At 35.1% G+C, this 12,887-nt stretch overlaps 1 protein-coding gene across 1 annotated transcript; it reads left to right on the top strand.

Moving 5' to 3' along the window:
• The first annotated feature begins 6,188 nt into the window (after window positions 1-6,188).
• LOC113770333 (acylsugar acyltransferase 3-like) lies at window positions 6,189-7,532 on the top strand. Its single transcript, XM_027314754.1, has one exon. It carries the CDS (start codon window positions 6,189-6,191, stop codon window positions 7,530-7,532), a length of 1,344 nt encoding a protein of 447 aa, XP_027170555.1.
• The last annotated feature ends 5,355 nt before the right edge of the window (window positions 7,533-12,887 follow it).

The raw sequence follows: 12,887 nt of genomic DNA, 5'->3' as shown, positions 1-12,887 counted from the left end.
ATAGTCATTTATTTCACGTCTAGACCAAACAAGAAACAGCAGTAAATGTTCAAGTAGGAGATGATAGTAGTAGTTTTTGGCAACGTGTTTAAGTAAGAAAAGTGGCTAGGGTTCTGTACATTCTGCAATAAAATTGGTTATGTGGAAACCGATTTTTTTTTTTCCGTAAGAATCCAAATTTAAAGTTAATTAAGGATAAAAAGGATTCATTGATAAATCATAAATTGAAGCAGGTTTACATTCCTAAACTTTCATCCTGATCCTATTGGGAAAGGGTCTTGCAGCTACGGGCTCTTTTTTTTTTTTTTTTTTTATTTCATGAGGATCAATAGTGATGACTCGCACCTGTAATTTATTAGTTACATGTGAAGTGTTTTATCAACTAGATTACACTTCGTTGTCACTGTAGATTAGGATTTGAGTCAGTGTGATTGTTTGAATTCTTTGATTCATCATGTTTCTCCTAATTCTACACTGTTGCGGTAACAACAAGGATGATAGTACTACATTTGATCCAAAGTTTTGATTTTACTTTCATGTTCGATTCTTTTATACCTGGATCTTCTACTATTCATTCTGATTTGGTTCAGCATCGTCTTGATCCTTTTTTGCTGGCTGATGTTAGGCCAGGTCTGATGATGATGGAAAGCATTCATGGTAGCAAAATCCTGTTTTTCTGGGTTTTGGTGTGGGTACTATTTTATCTATGGGCACCAATTTTGTTGTTCATTCAGGTAAGGATTGTAAAGATCTTTTTTTTTGTTGACAAATGTGGTTGAAGCTCCTTTTGCTGTCCATGATTGGTGATGTCCGTTGGTGCAAGTCCACAATACAGGGTGCCTCAAATGGCTCATCAGAATATTATTTATCTAGCTCCATCTTCTCATCAAACTTGAACTTTGTCTCTGGTAGATGATGGCTTATCCCAAGAAGGTGTTTCGGCTAGATCAAGTTTGTACTTGGGATTGGAAAGTCGACAGATGCTGAATGCATGATTTCTAAAACTTATCCCAATTTTTATTTGTGAGGAGTTTCTTGTCATTTTCCATGGTCGTGTACTGGAGGTTAAATTCAGTTCTCCTCCTAATTTTTATTTTATTTTTTCGTATTAATAAAATGAAATAAATTATTTGCTTAGAAAATAGAGATAATTGGAACTAAGAATGAAATGAAAAATTTGCTTGAAAAGTAACTCTAGAACAATGAGGCAGTAGATGGGGGAAGCTAGGGATGAAAGAGATGGGAAATGAAAGGGATTTGAATTTGAAGCAATCAACGAGTGTTTATATATCTCCCGTTTTATATATCTCATTCAGCAAAGGAAAGTTCAGGATATGCGCATGGTCACTCTGTTGGAGGATATCGACAGCCTTCCGTCCTTGTTCCACATGTGCTCCTTTTGTTTAGTAAATTGGAATAGTAACCATATTAGTCACTGGTTTAGCGTGCAAGCGCTTGAATTGATAGAGGATCAGGAATTTTGGATTCCTCAGTGTTAGGATATACTGATTGTAATGTTCTTTCAAGTCTTTACTTGAATCTGTATAGATTCACTCAGTGTTAGGATATACTGATTGTAATGTTCTTTCAAGTCTTTACTTGAATCTGTATAGATTCACTATCTATAAAATCATCTAACGTTTCGGAAAAAAAAAATGAAGGATGACAGGAGAGACGAGTGATGGAGTTAGCGGGGTATTGACGCTGTGGTTATCGGGGAACAGGGCGGGTACAAGATAAGACAGGCCACAGATGTGAAATTTGGATTAATTGAAGGACTCTCCAAAAGTTGGCAGATGTTAGCATCGTAGCAGCTGGAAGTGACCCTACGTTGCCAAAGTGGTCTGCAAATCTGGAACTAGCAGCATGTGTGATGCTACATTTTTCCGTGTTCACAAATCTAAATGTTAAAAACTACTGATATTAATTTCCCACCGTCCCATAAAAATAGGTTTATTTTTTTCATATAAATTAAGAAATTTAGTTAATATAATTACAACAATTATTCTTTGTTCGTACTTTACTCAAATATTCCTTGTTAATATTAGATCATTCATTCAAAGTAAGAGGTACATATTACTATATTGCTCTTGAAACTTAGGGTACTTCAGTTTCTCAATGCAAAAGTCAATTTAGTTAATGTCACATATTTGACTAAAATGAACAACAAAATTAAAATTGCTAAACAAATCAAACTTTTCAATTTGGAGTCAATAGAAGGTAACTAACATATTCAAAAATTTATAATAATTATGTACATTAAATATGGACATGTACGTAAAATAGCAAACTAACTACTCTTTAAAAAAAGAAATAAATCTATAATTTGGGACAGACACAGAAAGAAAATAAACCTATCTTCATGGAATGGAGGGAGTATGTAATTTGCAATGAAAGTCCCTTAGCTTGGTGGGCTGGTTCAGCTACTAGTTTTCAAGTGCCATTTCACATTACCCCGTGCCACCACCTCCGGTGAGGTTATTTGTCCACAAAATATCTGTGATGCTCGTATGAATTAGATGTTGTTGGAGACATTTTTTAAAATTTTACTATAATCGTGTATGTGAGAAACTTGACATTGTAAATGTATTTGAGGATGTTTTTAAAATTTAAAATTTATTAAAGAACCACCCATCACCCTCTGCCACTGCCACCACCTCTCTCTCCTCCACCGCTGCCGCTACCCCTCCACCTCTTTCTCCTCTTCCCTCCCCTTCTCCCTCCTTCTCCCTTCTCACCTCCCTTCCCCCTCCCGCGCATCTTCCTCCTCTCCCCTCCCCCCGGTAATTGGTTGCAACCGGCGATCTAGTTGCCGGTTGGGCCAGGGGGGAGGGGAGGGGAGGGTAAGAGGGAGGAGGGAAATGGGAGAGGAGAAAGGACGGGGAGGAGGGGGGAGGGTGGTGGCGGCAGTGGAGAATGGAGGTGTGGTGGCAGTGGCAGAGGGTGATGAGTAGTGGTGGTAGATAGTGTGTGGAAGAATAAAGATGGGAGTTTTTTAAATTTAATTTTTTGTGTTATTTTTAGGTGTATTTTTATAGTTATTTTTAGAGTTTTATTTTTAATGTAGACTCCACGAATAAATATAGTTTTTGAGAAAAAAAAGAAAATCCCCACAAAAAAAAAAAAGACAAAGAGATGATGGTCTAAGATCGGACCTATCTGAAAGTGGAAGATTAAAGAGTAAAGAACTCATGGTCATTTGTCACGTGCTTGTGAATGAAATGGAATAATGCAAAGCTCAGCCAAGTCTGGGAGCAGTGAAGGAGAAAAGCAAAGGAAGCTGATAGATCTCAACCAACTTTCCGGCAAATGAAATCAAACAATTGATAAAATGAGAAGGACGAAAGAGTGGATCGGCTAACCAAAGGCAGTTGACAAGAAGATGTTTTTCTCAACATAAAATGGGTATCAAGCCAGACTTAAATTCATGCAATGAATACAAAGAGGAGCCAGTTAGGATAACGCACATCAACTCTACAAAAAAAAAAATTGCAAGTTTAGTTGCACTCTTAAATTCAAATCAATCTCATCAAGTTTGCTTCGGATTCTTTTAGTTCTAGTCAATCAAACTTCAACCCAATTTCCATTAGTCAATTTTATTTAGATCATATTTACATATATACCAGGTATTTCTAGATTATGAAACCCTTTATTGTTATTTTGTCTTGTTTCTTTTGGAATTTGTATTGATCTCCATTCTTTTTCTTCGCCATCGGGCCAATGAACTCACTTCATCTTTAACAACAGGAGGACCAAGGGTTCGAGTCCCGTTGTTCACGTGCTCGGAGCGGAGTGGAGCCTCCTCTCTCGAGTTGCAGGGGATTAATCGGGTCCCGTAAGGATTGATCTGAACACCCCAGCATTGACAAAAAAAAAAAAAAAAAAAACCTAAATCATTGAAAGAAAAGATCGTACAGGCCCAGTGGTAATCGGGGAACAGGGTGGGTATGAGAGATGCCACAGATGTGGTGGAAAAGTAACCATGTTGCCTAAGAACAAGTGGTCTGCAAGTCTGGAACTTGCAGCATCTGTGATGCTACATTTTTCCACGATCACAAATCTACATGTTAAAAACTAATATATGTAATTTGCAACAAAAGTCCCTTAACTTGGTGGCCTGGTTCAGCTACTAATTTTCTACTGCCGCTTCACATTACCATCCGCCACCGCCACCGCCACCGCCTCCGGTGAGGTTATTTGTCCGCAAAATATCTCTGATGCTCGATATGAATTAGATGTTTTTGGAAATATTTTTTAAAAAAATTTTATTATAACAGTGCATGTGAAAAACTTGACAATGCAAATGTATTTGGCAGTATTTTTAAATTTTTAAATTTTATTGGAATTTTTTTAAAAAAAATTGTTGAAAAAACTTACCACAACCATCCACCACCACCACCCATCACCCTCCGCCACCACCGCCACCCTTCCCTCCTCCAACTCTGCCACTACCCTTCCCCTCCTCCCTCCACCGCTGCCACCCTTTTACTATAATATTTTGAGAGTAACTTAAACGTTATTCTAAAGCAACAAATTGGTGTTACAATCACTGCAATAAAATGTGATACAGAAGATCCGCGGTATTAGTCAAATAAACAAAGCAATGTGGATAAATAAAGAATAAATTTTATATACACTGACGGTATATACATTATCACGGTTGAATATACGACACATATGCAAAATTTGAGTTTTAAATTCAAATTCCGGTTATGTGTCATGCATCTAATGGTGGAAGAGTATGCACTGTCAGTGTACAGAAGATTAATCTATAAATAAAAGTTAGCCAACAATGTTACAACTAAACCATAGCAAGAGCAACCTTGGAAGGACATTCTGAACAATCGTTGTTGGAGGTTGTTCTAAAGATTTTCTTTAAGGTCCATGTTTCACGTTTAGGATCTGGTTGTTGGGAGTAGGACCAAAGAATCAAATGTTTTAGAAGCCACTATACTAGGATTCTGGTGCATGAGGCTTATAAAATATAACACTAGGGTAAACATAATGGCAGTTGCATCCAGGACAGACTAGATAAGTAAATCTGCTCAATATCTTGATAAACAAACTATAAACTTTGCCTTATATTAAACATAATGTGCAGTTCAATATCGATTTGTGTCAACAATTTGCTGTCATAATGTTTGCTTTGAGCGGTGTAAAGGGAATTATGACAGTTTAAACAAATACAAACTATTACAATTGTTATGTCAATGAAAAACTAAATAGTAGTAGCTGTACAATCTCTGGTTTCTTCTCTACCGCGCTGCAACATGCATTCCAGCATTTAAGAAAAAAAGGTTTCAATCAAGGGTCAAGTTTTATTATGGAAGTGGTAATTTTTTCTGATAAACTCTTAAGTTCTACTAGTGAAGTGCTATCTTTGCTGAAAGAGAAGTAAAATCTTTGATTCACGTGTACAATCAAGTGGTAAATTAAGTACGTTTTTTCCTTAACATCAAAATCACCAAAATGTTTTTGCATAGCAGTGAAAGGAGTAAGTATTGCAAAAAAGAGTGATTTCAACTAGATCAACGTTTCCTACTCTTGGATATTGATTATATAAGGTTTAGTTTTGACGATATGTGAATAAACAAAAAAAAAAAAAATTCTTACTAGGGTTAGGTCAGTTGATTATCAAGAATTTAATTCCTTTGCCAGAATACCAGTAAAGAAAATATCTGAAAGATATTTTAATATATTAAATATGGTGGAAAAATAATAAGTTTAACTAAGAGAGAAGGTTCTATATGTGAAATGGTAAGTTTGAGTAGTGAAAACATAAATTTTGTATAAAGTTAAAACTTACCACTATGCTTGCTAATCAAGAACTTTACACTGATTATTATCATGGCAGTTAGTTGTCAGAATAATCCTATGGTGCAATTCATGGTTCAGATGTACTGATCAATTCGAATATGGATGGATAGGTTTGATTGCGAGACAAAACTATCAAAGAATGATAAAATTTGTTGTCTCTTTGAACGTTGTTGACTCGGCGATTACATTTGTTTGGTTGGAGTGTACAATAATTATGCTAGTGCATATATGTATACCCTACAAGTGAAACTGGCAATTACCGGTACAAAAGCTCCTTGTCCAAATTTGATGCTCCCATTTTCCTTCTATATATATCTGAAACCACCAAGAACAATTAAGAAGTATTAGGCATCAGAAACACAATAAGCATCATGAGCCTCAAGGATTCTTCTCTGCTAGAGATACTTTCTGAAAGATTGATTAAACCATTTTCTCCCACCCCTCCTTCATTAAGATCCTACAAGCTGTCTCGCAAAGACCAGATGATGCATACTAGATATGTTCCCCGGGCTTTCTTTTATCCTGCGGACAATAATCCTGAGGGAAAGGACAGATCTTCATTAACTGAAACTGAAACATTTGAGCTGCTTCAAACTTCGCTATCTAAGACTCTGGCATACTATTATCCCTTTGCTGGAAGGCTAAAAAATAATAGTTTTGTTGATTGCAATGACATGGGAGTTCAGCTTACTGAAGCTCGAATCAAGTGTTCAATGTTTGAAATTCTCAAACAAGAGAACTCTCATTTGAAAGATCTTGTTTTTCCTAGACTTTTCTTCACTGATGTCATTCCTGCTGAATGTAGTCTATTGATCGTTCAGGTTAGCTTTTTCAACTGTGGAGGCGTGGCAGTAGCCCTGTGCGCGTCCCACAAGGTCATGGATGCATCAACCACATGCAATTTCATGAATGATTGGTCTTCCATGGCTCGTACACTGAATGATCATGTTCCAACTCCTTTGTTCAATGGTGCTTCTCTATTCCCACCTATTGAGGATAGTAAGTGCTCGTCCAACTATCAGCTGAAATCTCCAAAACCACCAGAAAGCTGCATCACAAGGAGATTCTTGTTCCAGTCAGCCAAAATAGATGAACTCAAGAATATCGCAGTCAATTCATCAGGGGTTTGTAATCCTACTCGATATGAAGTTGTGACTGCACTACTTTTCAGGTGTGCTGTGGCTGCAGCAAAAGCAAATTCGGGTTCTTTCCAGCCATCCATGCTGTCTAACACTGTCAACTTGCGACGCTTAACTGTTCCTCCATTACCAAAAGATTCAGTCGGCAACTTTTTAACATCTTTTCCAGTCTCAGCCACAATAGAAAGCCACATGAAACTCTCAGACTTGGTTCATCAGATAAGAAACAAAAAACTGAAGCTCCACGAGGAGTACAACAAAGGAAATGATGGGGCAAAGGATGATATCCCCTCTTCTCAATGTGCTAAGGCGGATCATGAAGTTGCAAGTGAGAGATTTGATCAATTTTACCACTGCAGCAGCTCGTGTGGATTTCCATTCTACGATGTTGATTTTGGATCTGGGAAGCCTGTGATGGTGTGTGATACCAATCAAACTGGTGCCAAGAATCGTTTCTTTTTGAGGGATATAAGAGATGGGGATGCAGTTGAAGCCGTTGTTACTCTAGATCCAACAGACATGTACTTCTTCCAAGGCAATGAAGAGCTGCTTGCATTTGCTTCTTTAAATTCATAACATGCTATTGCTGGTACGGGGCCTGAATTCTGTGTCCTACAATTATTCCCATTCCAGACTACTTGTTATTCCTGTTTTATGGGCTTTTGTAATTTCTTTATCTTTTTCCTGTGTACTTTGCTTTGTTTTCGCATCCCATTCCCAGTAATGTAATGCAACAAGGGTTGATGCAAGCCTACACCCTGCAAGTATTAGGTGTCAACCATTTGCATCTTAATCTTCTATTGGTAACAATTTAGTACCTAGTCTTTGATATTCTCACTTTGATCCGATTAATATTTGACTTGCACCATTAGCTGTGATCTAAATTTGCACCATTAAACTTCATTTCTTGATCATCATTGAGAGGGAGATGTACGCCCTCGCGCCGGTGCCCGCCCCATTAACACCTTGCAAAACAGATTAGGGATGCCGGTACGGCAGCAAACCAGTCAGATTTCTAAGCACTTCTTTTGGCTTTCACTGTTTCAAGGTTGAAATATACAAATGAGACCTAAAGGCATGCATGCCATTTTCTGGGTCTTAACCTGGCTCAAATTTTATGAGGTCAAAATTTTTAGAAGGTCAAATTTTGATTTCTATGTCGTGGCTGTTGTCTTTTTGTTTGGTTTATAGATGTCTATTGTGGTAAATATTCCTCCAGAAATTTGATTAGTATGCCAGCAGGTTTCTTACTCCAAATTCGTTGGCAAAATAACAAAACACGTAGCTCGTACCGTATGCGATCCTTAGTAAATACAACACTATATTTGAATATTATTATACTACCGATCAAGTTTTGGTCTAGTAGTTAGCATTGAAATCACAAAATGAAGTTTTTGTCTAATGGTTAATATTGAAACCTTGAGCTTTAAAGATTTTGAATTCAAATCCCCTTCTCTCTCTCCGTTTCTTATATCTCACCACTTTCCTACTAGAAAAAAATAAAAAATAAATAAGTATAGTATAGAATGTTGTAAATTCGCATGTTACGTTCAAATTTTCCTCAAAAGTATGATTATGAATTTGGCCAAAAAGTATAACTTTGGCAAAATTACAAACAAAGATCGAATCGTATGTGGATAATGTAAACACGTTTGATATTATAGAACTTTAGGTATGGGGTTGTTTACTAGAGTTCGGAGATTTTAAGTTATATTAAGATTAGTTTTAACTCCTATCTTGTGTTGAAGATATTAGATTAATTATAATTTCATCAGAATATTGACATTTTATGTGTAAGATGAAAAAGTAAGATGTGAATTTTTTTAATTTTATACATAACTAAGATCCATGTTTATTTTGAGAGAAATTTTAAAATTTTGTCCCCAAAATTGAAATAATTCTCAAGGAAATGTTAATTGTACTCGTTATTCACACTCTATGGCATCTATCTTATGAAAAGATTATAAACCCTTATCCTATTTTCTTTTCATGCCCATAGATTGAATTCATAATACAAGCAAAAGGCCAAAATAGTTCCTAAATTGTTTAATTTGACAGAATGATAAAGATTTTTCCTTCAGGACTCTATTTTTCTGTCGTTCACTTCTATCTACTAGAAAAGTGCACGTGTTTGATCGTACCAAAATTCATCTTACTTTTATTTGTGTACTAGAAGGAACCAAGCTGTGCAAACACAGTTTAGGTCTATCTATAAAATTCTAGCTAAAATTCATCACACTATAATTTGCTTTCAAATAAAGAGCAATTATAATTGTCCAACAATGAGACTAAAAATTAAAGTTTATCTTTAGTGGAATGCTTCAAAAGTTTGCTCCAACTTGCTTATTGTGATGCAATAGAGATATATCTTATTGTATTGTATGGACAAACGACAGCAAAGAATTCAAAAATCAAGCACATGAGAAATACAAAAGTAGTTCAATGTTAACATAAATGATAAATGCCTCATAAAGCTCAAATATCATGCTATGATAATTACAAATGCATAAAATTTCACTACTATTTCTTTTTTAAACAAGACACCATCATGTAAAAACTTCCATCCTATAAATTCACAATAAAGCTTGCAAGAAATTTGAATGGAAGGCTTTTCAATGCACAAAAAGGGTACAAAAATTCACTACCAAAGAATTATTAAAAGAAGTGCAAGATTCAATTATGCATTGAAAAGGAACTAAAACATCAGAATTGCAAAATACAAATTTTGCATTTAGATTTAAAACAAACCTCACAAAAAGAGAATTGACTTGCAAAACCAAAATAATGAAAGGCTTAATGAATATCAAGGAGATCAAGCCAAAATAAATAAATACACCCTGATAACAGGATAAAGAGGCAAAAAAAGAAAAATGATAAAGGCTAAATAAAATATAGTTAATGAAAAAAATTTAAGTCCATATTTGGCAGCATGAAACGAGGGGAAAATAGGAATAAAAAGAAAATGAAACATACCAAACAATAGGAGTAGCGACGTAAAAGGTTTATCAAAGCTAAATACTCCTAAAAAAAGGGATGATCATGAATCATGATTTTTGAACGAAGGAAGAAAAGAAATATCCATTCTCATGCAAGAAAAACATACATTCAGTTAATTGTAGAGGAAAAAGGAAAGGATGCATTGACTGAGCGGAGGGAGAAAAGGCAGAGAAAAATTAGGATGAAGTAAAAGAAGAAGGAAAAAAGCAAAATACTGGATTAAAGAGTTAAAATTAATGAAGGAGGAAATGACAATATAAATCAGTTGATTGTTGTGATACCTCTCCATAATCACCTAAAAAATAGTAAAAAAATAATCATAGTATAATTAATTATAAAGAAAAAATTTGAAGAGGAAAAAAGAAAGATTAAAAAAAAAAAGAAAAAACTGTACACATAACCTCTCTTTCTTTTTATATACAAGGTAGATAGATGTAGGCACAAGATATGGTAACAGCCACACAGACGGTGCCAAATTGTTGATGTTAAAAGAAGGGGTCAATGGTCCACAAAAGTTAATAGTCAATAAAGCTGGAATGCTTAACTATAACAAGGCGAGGGGCTTTATCCTCAAGACACGCTCTAATGTTTATTTAAGAATTTACGTACATAGATAAAATCTCGAGAGAGAACGCTCTAAATATAGAATTCTAATGAAAAAATAGAACTCACTAACATGAGTCGAGGAGACTTTAGTTTAGTAATAAAAGTTGAGGTGCTTAAAACTTAGAAGTCTTGGATCACATCCTTCCTTTCCTTCCTTCCTTCTTAAATTCCATCATTTTTCTATTAAAATTTTTTTTTTAAAAAAAAACGTTACTAAAATGAAAATTTACCTCCTTTTTTATGGAGATTCTCTTAATGGGCCTAAGTGGGTCGTGGTAACATTCTGGATGAGTTGCACTTCTTTGGAGCTAGTGATTTATTTCCTTAATTGGAAGATGATTATTCTTGGACTTGAATATTATACGCAGACCCAATTTCCTTATGTGATAAATCTGGTGAAGTAAATATTGGGTCTGTTTTTTATTCCATGGACATCACAAGAATGAACTGACGTCTGAGAACATTTTGCTTCAAAAAAAAGTTTGAGAACATTTCGGCACCTGTGAAGATTAACATTATACATTAACAAAGAGTGAATAAGACAATTATTGGGATAGGTTTAGGGATGGCAATAGGGGCGGGTGCTCGCGGGCAACCGCCCCGCGGGGGGCTCTCGGGGCGGGGGCGGGGGGGAATTTTTTCCCTCCGTTTAGAAACGGGGCGGGGGTATACTCCCCCGCCCCGCCACCCGCAAAAAAAAAGTATATATATATAAATAAATATATATAATATGTAATTTAATTAGTTATAAACTTATGATAATGATATTATTAGTTAGATGTATTATATAATGTATATTAGTGTATGTAATATAATTGATATTATCAATTATATGAATAATTAGACATGTCTACTAATAGAATTTATTAATTAGTTATACTAAATTTACTAATACATTTATACTAAATTTCTAATTACACTTAATAGAATAACATTTTTTTTTTAAAAAAAAGCACAAACACAATAATGAATTAGTGATTGTATTTGTACCAAAAGTGAAAACTTGACTATTTTAGTTGTATTTATTTCATCATGTTGGATTGTATTCAAATAACTTTTGTTTGATTGTTTTTATGAGTTTCAATTGTAAAATTACAATGAATAATAACTTGATGATGTGTTGATATTTTAGTACTTGATTATTTATTAAAATTTAACAATAATAAAATTTTATTAACCCCGCGAGGACAATTTTTAAAGGGGCGGGGGCGGTGGGAGGCGAGGGACGGGGGGAATTAATAGGCAACGGGGCGGGGGGTGGGAGAGGGGTCCCCCGCCCCAACCCCGCCCCGTTGCCATCCCTAGATAGGTTGAGTGACTATAGGAGGACTTTTAAAGTTCTTTCCTTCGTCAAGTTCAAAATTCAAATCTTAAGTTTGACAATTGGAGCGAAAAGAGTTCAGTGCGGGGAGGGATGGAAGAAGAAAAAGAGCTTTTTTTTTTAATGCTACATAATGTAGACAATTCAATTAACTTGTTACCAAGTTCTGCTTGGGTGGTAAAATGGTAATACAGAAAAGTTAAATCCAAAGTACTAATGGACATTCCGCGTGCTGTTTTAGTCAAATTCTGGTATATAGAGAGACAAATTTGTAATCCATATGGATTACGGTAGACTTGCCAAAAGAAAAAGATGCCATTACGGGTACAAAGGGCATGGGGAGCAAATTGTGGACACGATCTTGTTTTCTTTGAACTCAAAATTTCCAGAACCTTCTTTCTTTTGATAAAATTATTATACAATGACCATGAAACTTTTTAAGATTTTTAAGTTTGCACCATATTTTTACCTTTGAATTTTATAAAATTCTATCCTTTAGCTGTATTGATCCACTCAGATTTAAGAAAATTCCTTCCTATACATAGATTATCCTCTTAACATTTATATATTCCCTTCTCATTCTACATTTACCCTAAAAAGGTAAGATTTTTTATTGAAAAATTTTGGACCTATTCCAAATTAAACATTGACGACACATTAAGGGAAAATAGGATTTGGCCTTTCAAATCAAAGTACATAGTATATTTCTTATATAAATTTAAAAGCATGATTTATGTTGAAATTGACCATTGTACTCCTTCACCATGAGGTCCTGATTCTGCCACTAACTACTATCGATGGGTTTTGGCCCCCTTTACAATGGAATTAAACTTAGAAACTTTTGAAACTTCTAATTCTATGTAATAAAAATGGCGTTTAACTTTAGTTAGGTGAGATTATGCGTGAGGTCATGATTTACAGGAAAACATGCCCAATAAGTACATCCTACTATTGTTCGTCAATTAAATCCTTGAAGACCTTCTGGTCAAAATAACCAAAACCAAAAG

The sequence above is a fragment of the Coffea eugenioides genome, chromosome 5, assembly GCF_003713205.1.
Source record: "Coffea eugenioides isolate CCC68of chromosome 5, Ceug_1.0, whole genome shotgun sequence".
Lineage (NCBI taxonomy): Eukaryota > Viridiplantae > Streptophyta > Magnoliopsida > Gentianales > Rubiaceae > Coffea > Coffea eugenioides.
The sequence above is the reverse complement of the archived record's forward strand: the minus strand, read 5'-3'. Positions and strand labels throughout refer to the sequence as shown.